The following is a 20312-nucleotide window of genomic DNA, read 5'->3' as shown; positions in this document are numbered from 1 at the left end:
TTTACCTGCTTTAGGTTTCAAAACAGATAAATATAACACAAAGAAAATAAGATCTCCGCCAAAAGGCCAAATTATATATATTACATATCAGGTCGGAGAAATCACTATCTTTGAAAGTAAACACACAATCATGTGATCGATCACTAGCTACCCGTAACACAATTCCATATTTTTGACCAATGGTATGAATGAGGTATAAGCACGTGACTTGTTTTACTACGTTTTATAATAGGGAAAATCCCCGCGGATCGTGGTTTCATTTCCAATATTTGAAATTACGAAGCAGTGGGAAAATCCCCGCGGATCGTGGTTTCATTTCCAATATTTGAAATTACGAAGCAGTCTTATCATATCATTGTTTAATTTCCATATTCTAATTTCCAACCAAATGGTTAAGCTTCCGCGTAGCCCACTTAGTGTTTTGGGAAGTAATACTTGTCCACTATATCATTTATATTCTTGATACATAAGATCATTTGCAAAGATATGTTTTATATATTTTTTTTTATATAAAGCGATACTCTTCAAAGGAAATTTGAAAATGTTTTGAAAAAAATTGTTACCATTGTTAGGAATATGATATTTTAAGGTTTTTTTTTTTCTTTTTTCCTCATATCCATAGTTTATATATATCTATACCCTGGCAAAGCACCGAATATTTTGGGAGGTCTCTGATCACACATTATTTTCTTTCTCTTTTTTTTCCCATTAGTTATGAAACCCCTCTTCTTAAAGTATAATAATCGTTGTATAATATAGTGTATACATATTTAAAGATAGTAGTCTCCCCCATCTTTCTTCTTCTGTCTGTTTATTTTTGTCCTTATGTCCATCCATTTTATCAGTTGTCATTCTGACACTACATGTGCATTGTTGGTTTGTTCAATCCTGTCTGTCTACAGTTTTCAGTGTCTGTCTGTATGTTTATCCATGTTTCTGTTTTGTTTTCACTTCCTGTCCATCCCATGTGTTTGTGTGTCAATACATGTTGTGTACATTGTAGTTTGTTTTGTTTATCTGTCTCTGGTCTTCATATTTTTTTTTTTTTTTTTTTTGTATTGTTACCTGCCATTAATTTGTGGCTGAATTTGTCCTTCTTGTATATTTTTCCAAAATGTTTTTGGCATATGTGTGCGCATACTTGTCTTCCATTTAACAGTGATGTGTTTATATATCCATGTATGTCCATATATATGAGTATCTAAATTTTGACAAGAATAATGTGAGTTGGTGTGTGATTGCATGTATGTCAATGATGGTAGGTGTAAGAATAGGCCAGAGGTTAACATTCTGTGTGTTATTGATAATTCAGAATAAAAATAAATTGAACTGGCTGTATGTAAAGGTGTATGAGTGTGAGGCTGAGTATATGTGTATGTGTGTTTATTTTGCATGTATGTGTATTCCATATCTGTACCATCTTATTATATGTTAAAAAACTTTTGAAAAATAAAACAATTATAAAAAAAAAGATATTTTTTTATGTTTTTATATAGAAATAAGAATGATAAAAGTAAAACATCATGACAATTTTGAAATAAAAAAAAATGTTACGTGCTATAGTAAAAAATAAAACAATCCTACTTGGAAAGTGCATTAATGCTAATTTCTACCAAGGGTTATCTCCCCTCGTCCGTGCACACATAAATCATATAGTTGTTATTGTATTTACCGAATTCACTGAAGGGCCAGTTTTTTTTTGTTTTTGTTTTTTTTTTTTTTTTGTTTTTTTTTTTTTTTTTTTTTTTTTTTTGCTGCCTTATGGTCATGCGTTATATGTTCCTCTGATAATTGCAGAACAGAATTTTAGTAGAATCTTGCATATTAAAGTCTCACTATTTGCGAAAACAAAAATTAAAAGTTTCTTTAAAAACATTAATAATATACGAAAATGTATACCAATGGCTTAAGAGGATGTTATATGTTACACCGTAATAACACCATTCAAACGCAAGATTCCCTGCGTAAACTGTGTTCAGTGAAGTTTCATTTCGCTGTTTTGCCGTCTGGCGCAGTGATAATCAACCGACGCCGTGAAACATAAAACGACCCGCGTTATGAAAATAAGCATTTAATTTATCTAAATTAATTTGTGAAGAAATGTGATGGTATGTGTAGAATAAATAACTTTTGTGACTCTATAAAATTATCAATTTCGTTTTGCATTCCCATTTTAATAGTTAAAAGCCTGTTCGGAATGGTAGTAAAAAGATAATCCTCCTGGTTTTTTTTATTTGTGCAAATAGGCTTATTTGTATCCCACATGAAACATACACTGTATGTAAATTTATGTGTGTCTACTTTTAAATCTTTGTTAAATGATATAAATTTCACATATTCATTGTATACACGCACTGTACAGGAAACGTTACCTGTAATCCAAGATCCGAGTGTACATGTAGACGAAAAGAACACCCGAAAGTATGACGTATCCAGTAACCTAACAATGTATCATTTACTGGACAAAGGACGATTCCAATTATACTGTTTAATGATATTATTTCCCTGCTATCATTATATAATGGACAAATTAATACATTTATTCTTTTCCTGTTTATTATATTGCATAGCTGTCCAGTATCTGTGTGTCCAATTATCCAATAGTAAACATACAGCCGACTTTAACTATATACGTACACATGTATAACTTAACGTGCATTTTTTATTTTCACATTTTCAAGATCAGAGGCAAAGAACCATTATTGTAGGTCAAAGTCATGCCCTTGGGCAATCTAAGCTTGCATTGGAGTGTAACGTAGAGTATCGTAGTTGAGCGGAATCGCAAGTCTAATTTTAATTAGATTGTGCCCTTGGGCAAGGATAAATGTGTATAGTATACTGCAATAAAAAAGGAGTATAATGTTCAAGGATAGTATTAAATTCTTATCAAGGACGAAATTGTAATTATAATTTCAGTTCTATTGTAAGTCTATATTGTACATCACGTACTAACGATACCTGTTGATTAAATTTTCTCAGGTAAGATATTCCGAGGACGACATATTGATTAAAATGTTGAGGGACTGTCTCAAAACAACAAATTGTTAAATATTTAAGAGATACAATGTATGACGGACAAAACAGTGATATCATAATTTCCTGTTTGATTGTTAGACATACGGCTTACAAGTGCATGTGTAGAATGTAATGTAATCGATGAAAATGATATCGTATTTAACTAAAGATAGACATATCATGGACGATTCATTACAACCTGCGTACAATACATAGGATACAATAATGCAACAACATAACGAGGAGCAGAACTATAAGTGTTATATGATGACTACCACAGAACCAGATGTTGTAATTGAACAGGACTCTATCAAATAAATTCGTCAGTTTAATTTAGAACTATTAAGACATTGGTATACTGCATCCTCGATACTCCAGGGGTTACAATCACTGGCGTTGTCGCCAGTGATTGTAACCCCTGGGGTATCGAGGACGGGGAGACTATTGTGCATGACATTTTAACCTGGAAAATGAAAAGAAAACACTTAAAGCTATTATCATGATCTAGAACTTGCCGAAAAGGAAGATTTTAAATATTTTTCAAGATTACAAGTTCTTTCCTGTTTCGTAATTCGAACAGATATTAACTGGACAAGTTTATATGACGAAGGAGGATTTCAATTATGCTGTTTAATGATATTTTTTCCCTGCTATCATTATATAATGGACAAATTACGATGAAATCGTATTCATCCTCTACCAAATATTTCGTCACAATGACGACATATCCTACCTGCTCCCGGCAGATCACGCAATCTTCCTTCTTCTACACATAGAGACTGAGACGAGAGATGTAATTTAGTAATGAATCTAAGATACATATCCGGACCAGATTGTGTCGGGTTTGATTGTTACATTAACTATCAATGAAAAATCTGTACAAAACGCATTTAAAAGACAATTCAATAAACTGGTTTCTTGACTGAATGAAAGTATCCGTCAAATGTTGCTTGAAACAATGTAAAAACTTTTTTTTTTCTATTATAACATAATGCGTAAATCAAACCTCTCACAACCCTGATGATAACAACAGGTTTCTAATTTGGCAATTACATTTAATGTGGTTACAATAATACGTTTTATCATTGATTCATAAATGGACTTTAAAACACAATAATCGGATTTAAATAATTTCAACCAGTACTTGATGATTCTGTATTTCCTAGACAAATTGTATATTTAATTATCTCGAACTTTCATTCTGTCAAACCTGCAATGGACGTGCCAGGCTTAGGAGGTGAGGGAAAACTAGAGTATCAGGAGAAAAATCACCGACCTACGGTCAGTATCAGGCAACTTCCTCACATGGGGTTCGAACTCACGACCAAGAGATGGATGTGTGGATGTCTTATAGTGTACCTTTACTAGACCAGCGCGGACCCGTCAACGATACACGAACCATGTGTATATTAATAAATCAAAAATAAAGTATATTCCTTTAAAGGCCCACTACCTTTCCGAAACGGCTTTTAATTTTTAAAATAGAAATGTAAAACGAGATTGATAAATTTATAAAGTCGCAAAAGTTATCAACTTACCGGTAATGCTACACTTATCATCACCTTCTGAACAATTTAATTTAAATAAATAAAATGTTAATTTTCATAACGCGGGTCGTCTTATGTTTCCCGCCGTCGTCCTAAATGCCGCGCGGTAGTTGACTGTTACTGCGCCAGAAGGCAAAACAGTGAAATGAAACCCAACTGTTATCATATATTACGCAGGAAAACTTGCATAAGCTTCATGTTATAACCTCATCTTAGGCCATCGATATATATTTTCTTATGTTATCTATGATTTTTAGAAACCTTTAAATTTTGCTCCGGAAAGGTAGTGGGCCTTTAAATAGCTGGCCACGTTATGTAATACATGTAACTCAATCGATAAAAGGGTATCAGAGTACACATATATAAAACTACTTTGAACTCCGATACCCTTTATCGATTAACTCTATCCTAAAACATCGCATACCGTTAAAGGGCCGCTAACTTTCCAAAACGGCTTTTGATTTTTTAAATGGGAATGTAAAACGAGATAGATTATACTGTAGATTCGCAGAAGTTGTTATTTTAATGATAATGCTATATTTATCATCACCTTATGAACAATTTGGTTCAAATAAATCAGATGTTAATTTTCATAACGCGGGTCGTATTATGTTTCCTGCCGTCGTCCTAATTACCGCGCGTTAGCTGCCTATCACTGCACCAGATTGCAAAACTGTCAACAAAGATTACACTTGGAAACTTGTATTTGTTTGGTGTTGTAACCTTATCTCAGGCCACATATTAAATATAGGCACTATTTCAGATGCAAAAAAAAACCCCAGAATTCTTATATTAATGTTTAAACAATGAAGATTAAATTACGATAATCATTTAAGATAAAATTACGATAATCAATGAAGATTAAAAAGACCTACAGCAGATCTGTCTACCTAAGACAGTTCTTATTGTTGATTTTCCCCGAGATGGAATAAAACAACGTTAAAGAAAAAATCAAAAACAATAACAATCTTCGTCGAATTTGATGATCAGTAGCAGATGTTGGTCTGAATTCTTCTTTATCATGCTGTACCTAAATCTAAACGCGTGCCACCCTATGGAATAGTCGCTGTCTCTTGTAGTCAGAATTAACTCGTGTGGAAGTTTGTTTCCTATATGATACAGTAGCGCGGTATTTACATCCTCATCAACACAGATTACTGGGAACCAATTTCCAGGTGCCTGCACATATTTCACCTCTTAGAAAACACGTGCAGACAATACACATTTGTACGTAATGAGTAACGTAACAATTTGTATCCACACTCCCTATCCTATAAAGTCCGTATTCTCAGTGTTGCTCCGTACTATTTACTATTCTACAAGTTTTCTTAATTTAGAGACACATACGCGAACGACGTAATTTTACTATCTCGAATGTGTCGTATGTGAACGACGTAATTTTACTATCTCGTATGTGTCGTACGTGAACGACGTAATTTTACTATCTCGAATGTGTCGTGCGCGAACGACGTAATTTTACTTACTCGAATGAATCGTACACTAACGACGAAATTTATATCCGATGCGTTAACGACTTTTATATCGAATGTCTACTACGACGAATTTAATCCGAAATGTGTCGTGCGAACGACGTGAACGGACGTAATTTTAATATCTCGAATTTCACGTAACGGACGTATTTACTAACTCAATGTGTCGTTTAATGTGAACGACGTAATTTTACTCGAATGTGCTACGAACGATATTTCGTAATGTGTATGTGAACGACGTTATTTTACTATCTCGAATGTGTCGTATGTGAACGACGTAATTTTACTATCTCGAATGTGTCGTGCGCGAACGACGTAATTTTACTTACTCGAATGAATCGTACACTAACGACGAAATTTTAATATCTCGAATGTGTCGTACGTGAACGGACGTAATTTTACTATCTCGAATGTGTCGTACGCGAACGACGTAATTTTTTTTTCGATCGTATGTATCATACTCGAACGATTTAATTTTACTTTCTCGAATGTATCACACTCGAAAACCTAATCTTACTATCTCGAATGCATCATACTCGAACGACGTAATTTTACTACAATGTATCTCGTATTTATCGGACTCGAACAACATCACTTCACTATCTCGAACGTTTAGTACACCAACGACCTCATTTTACTTTCTCGAAACGACGAAGGTACGCGAACGACGTTATACGGCGGTTTCGAGTTCCCAAAACGACGAAGGTAAAGTTACCGTTGGTTAGTTATGACGTCATCTTTTGATGTGATTTTTGTGGTGTTATATATATATGTAATCAGCCGAGAACGGAACTAATAGACAGTAAATTGTAACTTTCTCAATGTAAAGTACTGGAACGACGTCATTTTACAGCTTCAGTACAAAATGAATCCATCTCCACTCCATAAACCTTGACACGGTTAATACAATGTATCGGATTAACACTTATCGAGACTATCAGATTACAAAAATGTGGAGAGTGGCATCGCTGACTTAAAGACTGGTCTTTAATTTGGACGAGTTCCTATCTTAGATAATAATTAAGAATTAAATGGTACCGATAAATTGCGATAACGCTGTAATTCGTCAAACCCAGCATACAGAAAAATCAAAATAACCATGTGAACTCGTATTGTTCTTAAATATGAATATATATATTTATCATATAAAATGTCGTTTCTGTAGTCACTTATGCGCTACAAAATTGATTGATTTCAACATTTTTCATTGCATTCAATTCGTCGCTTCAATTAAAATCATTTACAGGTAAAGGTTTGATAATGAAATAGATCTACGTGCTAAAAACTAGATAACTACTTTAAATAAACTGGTTATTTTTCTCACTATACGGCGCATTGGTACTTGACCGACTTTTGGCATTTAGTGATACGGTCCGAATCTCAACTGATCGACTGAATGATCATCTGACAAGACTCTAAACGGGAAGAAACAAAGGCAAATATTAGTCATATGATAAATAGAATCTATCATTCGTTTCCCTTCATATTAGTTTTATGACACTCATTTTGAATTTTTCATTTTTTTGCTCGCCAAAGGCTCGCAATTTTAAATGAAAAATTCTTAACTCGTATCATAAATCTAATATAAAGGAAAACTCATGACAGATCCTCTATATATTTAAAAAGTATCCAGTAATAGCGTAGTTTGTATGTAGCGTCCGAATGATGTCCGAATGACCTTGATTATTAGCAGAATATTAAGCCAAAACAACCGCACATTACTTTACCGACGGCCGCCAAGCATTTTATCCACCCGAAACGCACTGTATCCATCCGCCTTCACTTTTCACTAATGAATGAGTCCGAACCGGACCAATCCTGTTTATAACGATCTACGAGACTGGACTAAGTTTTATAGTATGCCTGCTACAAGTGATAACACTTCTGTGATTTGATTATACAGTCTTCTGTATTACGTTTTGAGATGCCCCCTCCAAACCTGAAGTTGAGAAATAAGTAGGCAAGGAAATATATACATGAGGTGTGTCTCTGAGGGCCAATGGAGTTCCAGGAGTTGTACAATCGCACGTGAATCCTGTATTTAAAGCACCTACTGATTGATTGTAAGTAATATATATATTTGTTTCGTATGTGTTACTGATAACCATATTATGCACCTTTTACTTTTTATACCTTTTAGTTTACAAATCTGATATACACACGCGTGAGTGTCGTACACATGAATAATATGTAATATAATTACATTTTATGTGTATCCAGTGGCAATTAGCTTCGGGACAATCGCCTCGGGCTAACATTTATCTCTATATAGTGTCAAGGCTGTTCGCTCTAAAAGATATATGTGGACATGTTGTTTTCGAGGCCAGTTCCTTAGTTATTTTCTATACACGTGAAGACGTAGGATATATACAAAACTTACTATGGGGTTGTGCAGGGGGACGTACTCTAGTAACTAAACGCCTTAAACAAAACATCATTGCGGGGACCATCCTCGATACTCCAGGGATTACTTTCACTGACGTGGATATAACTTCAGTGATAGTAACCCCTGGAGTATCGAGGATGGGCGGGTACTAAAGTGTCCAGAAATAGTACTAGTACACCCTTTGGCATTATTGACGAAACAGCGTCACCTTAATCACCTAGTCTTCAGAAGGACAAATTGACTGAAGTTTGTGTAACACTCGGCATACAGATTTTCATTTTTCCCCACAAAATTCATTAATATAAATAATGATAATATAGACTTGATTTAACTTTTTTTGAAATCAAGCATTAACATGATATTTGACAAAATATAAGGTAACTCGTTAATTTTTATACATTGAAATTTGTCTGGAATAATCAGAGGCTACGTATTTATTTAGGATATAATAACTGTTATTGGTAATCAATGTGATGTGTTATTTATTTCTCTCAATGCATTTTTATTTCATTCAGGCATTGATATCACTATATTTTTTTTAATTTCATAGGAGAAAGATTTCTGTTTGAAAACTGTGCGAATCTCGCAAAAGTTTGCAAACAAAATTTCTTTCATAACCGATGATATTCAAAAATAGTGGCATCAATGCTTTTAATTAATTTCCAGACTACTTGATAAAATTAAATACGTGTACATGAACAATTCCATTGATTTTCAAAGGGATTAGTTTTTCCAAATCAGTACACAACGTCACTGTTTCCGTTGTTTCCGAGTCATTCTCGGTTTATTTCATAGTGGTATGAAAAAAATAAACGGCCAATCAGAAAGTCAGATTTCGTATGAAAACAAAGAAAATTTAATCATAACAAAACATCATATTTATATACTATAAGATTAATTAACGGAGGAAACGACCATACAGAAGAAGAGACGGTATCGAACACTTTCTATTTTGCATAAAATATTATAAATAAGTGTTAATCTGCTAGACATGAAAGACATATGTAATGTTTGAAACCAGTAAAATTGTAATATATTGGGAGACACTCGACCATGTTACTATCATGTTTGTTGTTTAACATTGTCAGGAAGAACCTATGGGGAATATCTTATGATGTTCTGAGCTGCAACTAAACACATAGGCTTGAGCTTTTTTGCGGGGAAAAATGAAGATAATGTACGTTTCCTAGACGTGACATTAAAATGTATAGGGTTAACTTCGGTCAGTGTATTGTGTGAAAGTTCAATTGGACAACTATGAGGCCATTGCCTCCCAATTACACAGAAAGGTCAAAGTTGAAATGTAGCGAAATATGACCATCATAACATTACACTTGGTCAATGTGACGGATATACAACTTAATTTACAAATGTCTAGTCATATCGATCAATCCGAGTTACTTCCCTTCGTTTCGTACAAATGTATTACATATTATGCGGAATATTTCGCCCACGCTGTGACGAAATTCCGTAGAGAAATTGACGAGGAGATTCGATTCACTTGTTTGAGTACTGATGGAATGAAATGAAACACTACATGTACATGTAATTACTTTTTCTCTTGTCTTGACCTGGTTACTCTTTCTCTGTCCTTGACCTAGTTGCTCTTGCTCTGTCCTTGACCTACATGTAGTTACTCATTCTCTGGTCTTGACCTAGTTACTGTTTCTCTGGCCTTGACCTAGTTACTCTTTTTCTGTCCTTGACCTGGTTACTCTTTCTCTATCCTTGACCTAGTTATTCATTCTCTGGTCTTGACCTAGTTTCTCTTTCCCCGGCCTTGACCTAGTTACTCTTTCTCCGGCCTTGACTTCAATTTTTGACGGATTCCTGCATTCAACCACTAGTCCGACATTTCTGAAAATCGAGTTTCAAACTGACAACCTAGGTCGATGTCTTCTTCATCGGGAACTCCGGTTTTCGTCCACCGCCGATTTTATCTCCGGCTCATCCTACGTGTAAAACACGCGATCAGAGGATAGCCGGAGATAAACGGATTCGTTGCTAAAATATAAATAGATTTTAAAAGAAGGATATTTTTGGAGAATGTTGTATTTAATGCACTTTAAGCCGATTAGCTTTCATATTGCGTTGTTCATGGTATTTCATGTTGACTTCCCGTCCTGAGCATGAAATCAAATAATTATTGAGAAAGACCCTGCCAACACAGAAGCGCGATAACGAAAAAAAAAACATGTACAAGTTGTACAGGACTTCCTAGCACTCTGTATGATAAGAACAAAATAAAACACTACGTGACCTTGAATACGTGCTGCTGACCTTGTCTACGAGTTTAGGAAGTATCCTATTACGGGTTATCTACCGTATCCCACATACACAGCCATGCTGTCACATAAACTTCAAATCAATTGGATTTCAATACATGTACTTAGACACCATGTAATGTGTGTAGAGCGCTAGACATGCCTATATTATTAGTTTATTTTGATAAGATGCACAGGTTTATAACGGACTAAGTAATGTGTAGTCCGCTAAACCTGCCTATATTATAAGGCTTTTCATTTTTCCCTAATATATACTGTAGTCAGCTCGCTGTACCTCTTAAAAATGTGAAATCGTAGGACAGATTTGGCCTACGCTACGTCAGCGGCATATTTATTATATAACGTCCATGCAATGCTGACCACAGGGACCTGGCTCGATTTTTTAAAACTAACAGTATACATATATGGACCTGGCTCGATTTTTTAAAACTAACAGTATACATATATATATATTATAGTATCAAGGGTATGAACTCGGCGGTCGAGAAAAACGGACCTATTTTTTTTTAAACCCTGATTATTTTAATAAATGGATTCTATACAACATTGACGGATATCTTACCTTAAAGAGAAATAATTTATCTTTCCATTGAATGCTTGATGAACAAAATTGGCCAAGTATTGACGAAGTTATGGCTTGATGAATCGGGAAATTTACGAAAAAATATGCTAGGTAGACCACAGGGACCTGGCACGACTTTTTTAAACTAACAGTATACATCTATATAGGGAAATGTCTACCTAGTATATTTTTCGTAAATTTCCCGATTCATCAAGCCATAACTTCGTCAATACTTGGCCAATTTTGTTCATCACGCACTCAATGGAAAGATAAATTATTTCTCTATAAGGTAAGATATCCGTCAATGTTGTATAGAACCAATTTATTAAAATAATCACGGTTTTAAAAAATAGGTCCGTTTTTCTCGACCACCGAGTTCATACCCTTGATACTATAATATATATATGTATACTTTTGGTTAAAAATGTTCGTGCCGGGTCCCTGTGATGCTGACTATATATTACGCAAATTTTTTTTTAAAAGCCTAATGATATAGGCAGGTTTAGCGGACTAAGTAATGTGTGGCACGAGCCTGGGCAAAGTAGAAAAGCCCGCGGTGGCAGAGTGGTCAATGTCGTCCACGTGGGAATGACCGTTGGTCAATGGTAACCGCTTGTTAACGATTTTTTCCCTGATAGTGCAGCTTTTCCACTACCACCTAAACCTGGCACGTCCAAACAATAATTTTAAAGTAGACATAATCAGAGTTACAAGGGGAACATGACGCGCATTATTCAATTTGTCTGCAACCCTGGGATAATTATAGGAGCATAAATCCAACAGGAAGGCAGTTAATGCTTAAATAAATTTTTAAGATGCGGTAAACAATAATTAAATGTAGGAGGAAGCCAAAAACATGCGACCAGTCTTTGAAATAATCTCCGAAATAAATTATGGCAATAGAAATATGTCAGAAAACTGTTTGTTTAACATAATTCCCTATCCTGCTTTTCATGATTGTAACACTCTGAAGCTGACGTAAGCACAGGGACTTGTAACGTAGGTTGTGAGAAAGTCTGTTGTATATACATGTGTACTAGGCCTATATACTATATAAAGGTTACCACAGGGACTTGTAACGTAGGTTGTGAGAAAGTCTGTTGTGTATACATGTGTACTAGGCCTATATACTATATAAAAGTCCTATATATAGTATATAGGCCTAGTACACATGTATACACAACAGACTTTCTCACAACCTACGTTACAAGTCCCTGTGGACGTAAGTTATGATTTAAAAACCGATGTAAACATGATGTTTTGATGTTTATATGCCTCAAGTTTCATCACAACTATCACCTAATGACTTTTATTCTTACCTCTGCCAAAGTACAGCTCATTTGGCCAACTCGGAACTAGTTATCGATGTAAAAACAATGTCGTCTTGGCATCTGGAATGGACCCTGTCAATTTGTCAATTTACGATCTTCTGGTCAGACTGGACTCGAAATTATGGGAGTAGAGTATATAAGTTTTGAATATGGGGTGGGTTGTTATGACGTCATTCAAGATACTCTATGGGTTACTATCACTGACGTTATATCCACCCCTAGACCATCACATAGTAAAACTGGAGGCAACAGAGGACATAGATGATATTGTGGTGGACTGGGTGGCTTTGCAGTTTGGCGTCACTCTGTAATCTTCAAAAGAAGTCTTTTCAGGCCTGTGATTGGTCAGTGTTTTTTTCTTCTTCTGAACCGCCTCCAGTTTTACTATGAAATAGTCCAGGGATGGCTATAAGGTCGGTGATAGTAACCCCTGCAGTATCTAGGATGATATTAAATGTACATTGTAACTGATAAATAAAACAACCCAAGTGATTTCATTTCAGACAATGTGCCACTATATCTCGTTTATTTATTATATTAACACTTATTACAATATTCACAATACAAGAAACAAGTACCAGTCAATCGAACTCTTAGTTTTGCGTCCTGCTTAACAAGGCTCGCCTACAGACCAAACTAAAACCGACAACGCCATCAATATTTCCTTATAAAGATCTGCTTCCTGATTTAGACAATTAAGCTAAGTGTTAATAGAACAATTAAGCAGTATCTAGAATTATAATTAGAATCGCATCGTCATGTTGATTATAAAGTGTTAAATCCAGTCGTATTAAGATGTAAATTATACAAGTCGTAAATAGTTGTTACGTGTATTTCCCTGTGATTTTGTTCTGGTCCTCTTAAAAGCTGATCACTTTCTTTGTGATGATCCGCGAGTTGTCGAAAATTTCACTGCACTCTATATGTGAGATAGTCGTCTAGAATTATTAGCCTGAGATTGCATTTTACTATTATACTATATATGATTCATTTTGGTCCTAGCCGACCCCTGGGGGCAGAGGGGCGGGGCCGAAAGAGGTCAAATATGCTAAAAATTCAAAAACCTTTTTCTGAAATTCTGGAAATGGTTAATTTAAATCCTTTTCATAGATTTAAAGATGTTAAGGTCCTTTACAATAAGTGTGAATTATATGACCCTGGGATCTCACGTTTCCCCCTGGGGAGGGGGTCAAGTTTACTTAGTTTATACAGTATATGAAAAAAAAACAGTTATGAACATTATTTGCTCAATTTTCATAGGAAATTAAATGAGTCAAACTATAAAGCATTTTAACATCCATATCAGTCCTCGCTGACCCCCTGGAGGACCAGAGGGGCGGGGCCAAACAGGGTCAAAATGACTTAAAATTTCACCCTCAAAAATTCTTTTGAGTTCTCAGGTTTGATGGAAACAAATATTCTTTAAAGATTAAAAAGTCAAATTTATAAAATCACTGACCGACTTCAAAGGCCAGTATAATAGTGTTTATATGTCCTCGTTTCATTCTAAACGAACTCAGGTGACTATTAAGGCCCATCGGTCTCTTGTTTTCTAATGTTTTGATATTCGTAGAGTTCATTAGCTTTGGAAATTTAAAACTATTTGGTATCGTGTATATATATAGATATATCTAGTACTTAATATCTAGTACTTATTGACATGAGGTTTTCTTTCTTAGGTCAAAAATGAGAACTTAAATAAACAATGAAATTCATCGCCAATATCATTGGAATCACAAAAAGTACAAATTCACAATTAACTTATTTGAACCTTTTATTTCTTATTTTGAAAGATTTATCTTTACTTTTGTTTTTGAAACCACACTTATTGCCTACCAAGTTATCTAGATCTATCTTTTAATTAAAAGTTGTCCGCATCGAACCGATCCGTAAATTAGTATATTCCCATGATCCCGTTTGTGACGTCACAGTTAGTCTACGTCACAAGTAAGGATGCCATGTTTTGTTGTAAGTAACTTCATGAAAGAAGCTCCTCTGACGAAGACATAAACAATGATAAAAAGCTAACATCCGAAGACAATTTGAGGTAGGCATAAAGAAGATAATATTTTATAATGGCAAGGTCACAGGGTCCTGAAATTAAAAGTCCATAACCTCTTCAAATGTTAATTTTGGGCCTAGAACTATCATCTAGGCCTAACACTTCTCGCCATCTCGGCTCACAGGGACCTCCCGGACCTGGCACGAAAATTTTTAACCAACACAATCATATGTATCTACTGTTAGTTTTTTTTTAAATCGTGCCAGGTCCCTGTGTCTCGGCTTAGACAGTCAGGACTCAAATATAACTTTACTGCTACATATTAAAGTTGTTTTAGAATGTGACTGTAACACCGTGAATGATATGCAGAACTAACCTACTATGCAGCATCACTTACCTATCTTAAGTAAACTTGTAACATCTATCTTTGTTCCTACAATTTGTAATTAGTTTGATAGACATTGTGTGTATACATTACATCTGTGGTTTTTTTTGAAAATTTTGAATGCATCCATTATTTCAAATAAAAGTAAGTTAAATGAATAATTCCGATTAGCTTGTGGGACTAGATTCTACATTGACTTTCTCATGAACAGATGTGGCGCGCTGTCATAACCATACATGTTACAGTGTATCATACATGTATCCCAGACTTATTTCGCTTAATCATGGTCATTAAGTTAATAGGCTATGTGGCCATGAGATAGCGAAACATAATTATCAAGTTTACAAAAAAATATATGTATTGAGCGTCCAAGTAGAAGTCAGTTACAAAACCCTCTATATATTCATGGAAAGTTCTTAATCTATGTATAGTATGCATAGTTATTCAATGATTTTTACATTGTTCAAAAACTAATTGTAACTACCAAAACCGCATAAAACAGACATATTTGTATTAAGTAAAATACAACGTCCTCACCATCTCCAACAACGCACAAAAATACTAAAAACTACATGCATAAAATACAAAGTTAAATTGTTTCATGACGTCGTTTCCCAGATCCCCCATTTTTTTGCAATTTGATTATTATTTAATTATGAAATAGAGATAGGCTAGTAAAGCAACAAAAGGAAAGATTATTTAAAGAGAACAGAACTACATTTTGATTGTACTAGTAGGATTGTAACCAAATTTGCCAGAAATATCCTTGGGAGAATAAGAACTAGAGTTTGTAAAAATTGGCTCTGGTCCCCCGGGCACGGAGTGACTAATTGTTAGTTTATGATTGGGGGTGAAGAAACAGAAACTCAACAGGGGGGCAGGAGGGGCAGGGCCAATAGAAAATTCTATGTATTGTCGCAACTTTTAAATCACTTCTTCTCATAGAGTTCTGCATGGATGTAACCAAATTTGAAAATTATGTATCGCTTAATTTAAAAAGCATCCACACAATGCGTTGTAACAATAGACAGATAAAGTCACAATACATTGTAGCTCTCCAAATAGAATATGGCGCTGTACAATTCTTGATATGTCTAATTATAGGCCTCATTACAGTTTGGTTAGCCGTGGACATTCTAGTACCCTGTACCCTGAACCCCGCACCCTGTACCCTGTACCCCGGCCGTACCCTGTACCCTCTACCCTGTATCCTCTACCCTGTACATCCTACCCCCTATACAATTAGTTGGTACAGGATACAGGATACGGGGTACAAGGTACAGGGTACGCAAGTATGACTCGAAATAAAATGACCTACTGCCATTGTTATGAAAGTAATTGAAAAATTGCTTTTATATCAAGTAATAAGAGGTTCCTTGATACGATTCCTTTATAATGTATTGTAATTCACTGGAACATACACAAGCCGATAGGCCGTAATGGCAACTCATGTAAGGGGTAGGGGGAAGGTAGAGGGTACGGGGTACAGAGTACGGGGTACAGGGTATGGGGTACAGGGTACGGGGTACAGGGTACGGGGTACAGGATACGGGGTACAGGGTACTATAATCAGTTACATCACACATTTCACCACAGTCAGTGGGCTTTTCTGACATATCACAGTAAGATCAACTCAACATCTAAACTGGTTTCCAATAGAACTGGCTTGTTTTCCGATATATTAAATTATTTTAATGCATTCTTAGAGCGAAGTGTCCCTTTAAAAAGCTGATAAATCAATCAAAAAATGTATATTTCATTTTTACATTTAAGACGGGCTTGTATTTACATTATATAGGTCTATAGTTTCAAGAAATCTACAGAAAGCGCTGTACTTGTAGTGAAAAATGATATAAATCTCGTCTTCAAAAAAGTTACAGGTTTAGGTTTTACATAACAATTTATGTTTTATGAAAATATGTTCTACATTTTGGGTGCTAAAGTCAAATCTCTGAAAGACATGATATTATGTAATGATACAAAAAAAAGTCTTCCACATCTGCTTCATCATTGTGAAAATATTATATAAATATCACATACAGAGACCCGCGACTGTATATATATATATATATATATTTACTCTTACTCTTAAAATAAATAAAATGTTATTTTTTATAACGCGGGTCGTCTTATGTTTCCCGCCGTCGTCCTAAATACCGCGCGGTAGTTGACTATCACTGCGACAGACGGCAAAACAGCGAAATAACTCTCCACTGTTATCAAACATTACGCAGGAAATCTTGCATATGTTTGGTGTTGTAACCTCATCTTAGGCCATTGGTATATATTTTCTGATGTTATTAATGTTTTTAAGAAACCTTTATGTTTTCCTCCGGAAAGGTAGTGGGCCTTTATATATATATATATATATATAAATATATATATTTTCAATATTAAACTGAGGATCGATAATACTATGATATATTTTGTTGAAATTAATTTTGTGGTCTATTTTTTCAGAAGTTCCTGGTTTTGCGTGCCATGCTGATTACTTCCGGTTTTCTAAACCCACACTTTCTTCCGTTTGCCTTTACTCGACGACTTCCGGTGTCCCGATGACGCAACCATCATCAAACGGATATTTTTTCCTTGAAATACCTAATGTGATTCTCCACGCCAGCTACAGTATATGGATATTTATCTACGACATCACACGGTTATTAATTATGGGGAACCGGAAGTCACAAAAACGGAACCGGAAGTTGGTTATGCTTGCAATTTCAACATTTTTTGTAATGTATATGATGTCAAAGTATACGCTAACACCTCGGTTCACTTTTATTAATGAAAATGTTTATGGAAAGTGCGTCATACCAGATCTCAATCCGTTTGATGACTCTATAAAGAAGTTTGAATGGCATCCGAACAAGATTATATGTGATGACACTCCGACCTTAGTATTTGTGAACGACGAGGGATTTCTTCAGTACAACGAGTCAGTCGTTCGGTATGGAAAATATGCCGGAGTCACGTGTGTATTTAGTGTCGTAAGTCGACAAATAGGTAATGACGACTATGTAAACTTTGGACCGGAAATACTACTCAAAGACCCAATTAGAGTGGTAGGAGATTACTTCCGGGTCAAATGCAGAGATTCCAGTTCCAACCATATTTACGATGTTATTCATTATCAAATAGATGCGAAGAGTGTTCAAGAAAAAAGACACATAAGCAGCGAAACTGATGACAGATTCAGCATTCTGATTCTCGGAGTTGATGCAGTGTCGCGATTAGCGGCTATAAGAAAGCTACCAAAAACGTACGCATATCTCCGAGATGAAATGGGCGCATTCGAGTTCAAAGGACATATGAAAGTTGCCGACAACACATTTCCAAACGTCGTTCCGATGTTGACTGGTAAAAAGGCGTTCTCGAGCGAACTTCCTTTAGAAGACGTTGGTTCGGTTCGGTTTGACCGGTACCCGTTCGTGTGGTACCCCCTCGCCGAGGCAGGGTACGCAACTCTTTTCTCAGAGGATTACGCCGACATTAACATGTTTAATTTAAACAAAAGAGGATTTGAAAAACAGCCCACTGACCACTATATGCGACCGTACTGGCGAGGAATAAAGAAGGCGGACCTACTCGGCACGATCATCAACTCTGCATTAATGGGGTTCGAAGACCAGAAATTAAATCTTAAAAAGACGTCAACTCTGTGTTACGGAAACACTCCGAAACACGTACTGTCTCTGAATCACAATAAAGAGTTTATACGGCGTTATAGTCAAAAGTTACGGTTCAGCTTCACGTGGCTGAATGAGATTAGTCACGATTATGTTAATTTCCTAGAGCTAGGTGATGATGATTTTAAAAACTTTTTCCATTGGATCAACGAAAATGGACATTTTAATAATTCGTTTGTGATATTTCTCAGTGATCACGGATCTCGAATTGATAACATTCGGAATACTTATATCGGTCGCATAGAAGAGAGAATGCCGCTGTTACAAATAGCCGTGCCACGTAAACTCCGAGACCGATATCCATCAATGATGAAAAATATACAGGACAATACAAAACGGTTAACGACGCATTTTGATTTTCATGAAACTTTACTTGACATTATGAACTCCCATTTTGATTCTAACGCAAGAATACCGGAGTCAGCAAGGGGCATCAGCCTATTTTCGTCCATTCCAGAATCCAGGTCATGCGCACAAGCTGGAGTTCCGGAACACTACTGCGCATGTTATGGATCTGAGGAGATATCCGTCACTTTGCCAATAGTAAACAAACTGTCTTTATTTGTAGTTGATCAAATCAACGAACTTTTAAGCGTGCATAGTGACTTATGTGAAAAACTATCATTGAAAGAAATTAAACACGCCGAGAGAATTGAGCTTGGGTTGAAAGCAAATGGTGATGTTGAGTTTTTCTCATTTCGTCAGTTTTTTGAGGAGCCGGAGAAACAAAAAGGAAAGAGATATCTATTACTTATAGAAACTATTCCCGGGAACGCTCTTCTAGAAGCAACAGTTCTCATCGATAATAAACAACAGTTTCAATTGTTAGGGCAGGTGAGCAGAACTAATAAGTACGGAAAACAGTCACATTGTGTCAGGGAAGATGTACTCAGATTATACTGTTTCTGTAAAATAAGAGCCTCGTTATAAGTGTGATGGAGCCTCGTTTTGGGAAGATGTGCTCAGATTATACTGTTTCTGTAAACTATGAGCCTCGTTATAAGTATGATGGAGCCTCGTTTTGGGAAGATGTACTCAGATTATACTGTTTCTGTAAAATATGAGCCTCGTTATAAGTATGATGGAGCCTCGGTTTGGGAAGATGTGCTCAGATTATACTATTTCTAAAACAAAATATAAGCCTTGTTATAGATGTGATGGAGCTTCGTTTTTTGAACATGCCCTCAGATTGTAATTTTGTAAAAATATGAGCCTCGTTATAAGTGATGATGGAGCCTCGTTTTGGGAAGATGTGCTCAGATTATACTGTTTCTGTAAAATATGAGCCTCGTTATAAGTGTGATGGAGCCTCGTTTTGGGAAGATGTGTTCTCAGATTATACTGTTTCTGGCCAACCATAAACAAATATAAAAAAGCCTCGTTATTAAGTATGATGGAGCCTCGTTTTGGGGAATATGTACTCGACAGATTATACTGTTTAATTTGGTGATACTGTTATAGCAAGCCGTATAATGTACTAGGTTATATACACTAAGTGTCCCCTGATGGAGCCTCGTTTTCCTGGGTAAAAGAAACAAAACTTACCGGTAGTTTTATACTATGTTACCATCCATTTTGTCAATTTTTTGAAATATCCGAGGCTACTCAGTTTATAACATGTAT

The 20312-nt window shown here is 35.5% G+C and overlaps 1 protein-coding gene across 1 annotated transcript; it reads left to right on the top strand.

Annotated features, from left to right (window-relative positions):
* Positions 1 to 7908: 7908 nt before the first annotated feature.
* On the top strand, positions 7909 to 19895 carry LOC138335357 (uncharacterized). Its single transcript, XM_069284405.1, has 2 exons — positions 7909 to 8115; positions 17464 to 19895. The coding sequence occupies exon 2, from the start codon at positions 17559 to 17561 to the stop codon at positions 19617 to 19619; it is 2061 nt and encodes a 686-aa protein (XP_069140506.1). The 5' UTR covers positions 7909 to 8115; positions 17464 to 17558; the 3' UTR covers positions 19620 to 19895.
* Positions 19896 to 20312: the final 417 nt, after the last annotated feature.

Source organism: Argopecten irradians, chromosome 11, assembly GCF_041381155.1.
Source record: "Argopecten irradians isolate NY chromosome 11, Ai_NY, whole genome shotgun sequence".
NCBI classification, from domain to species: Eukaryota; Metazoa; Mollusca; class Bivalvia; order Pectinida; family Pectinidae; genus Argopecten; species Argopecten irradians.
Note: the sequence above shows the minus strand (reverse complement) of the source record. Positions and strands in the feature narration are given on the sequence as shown.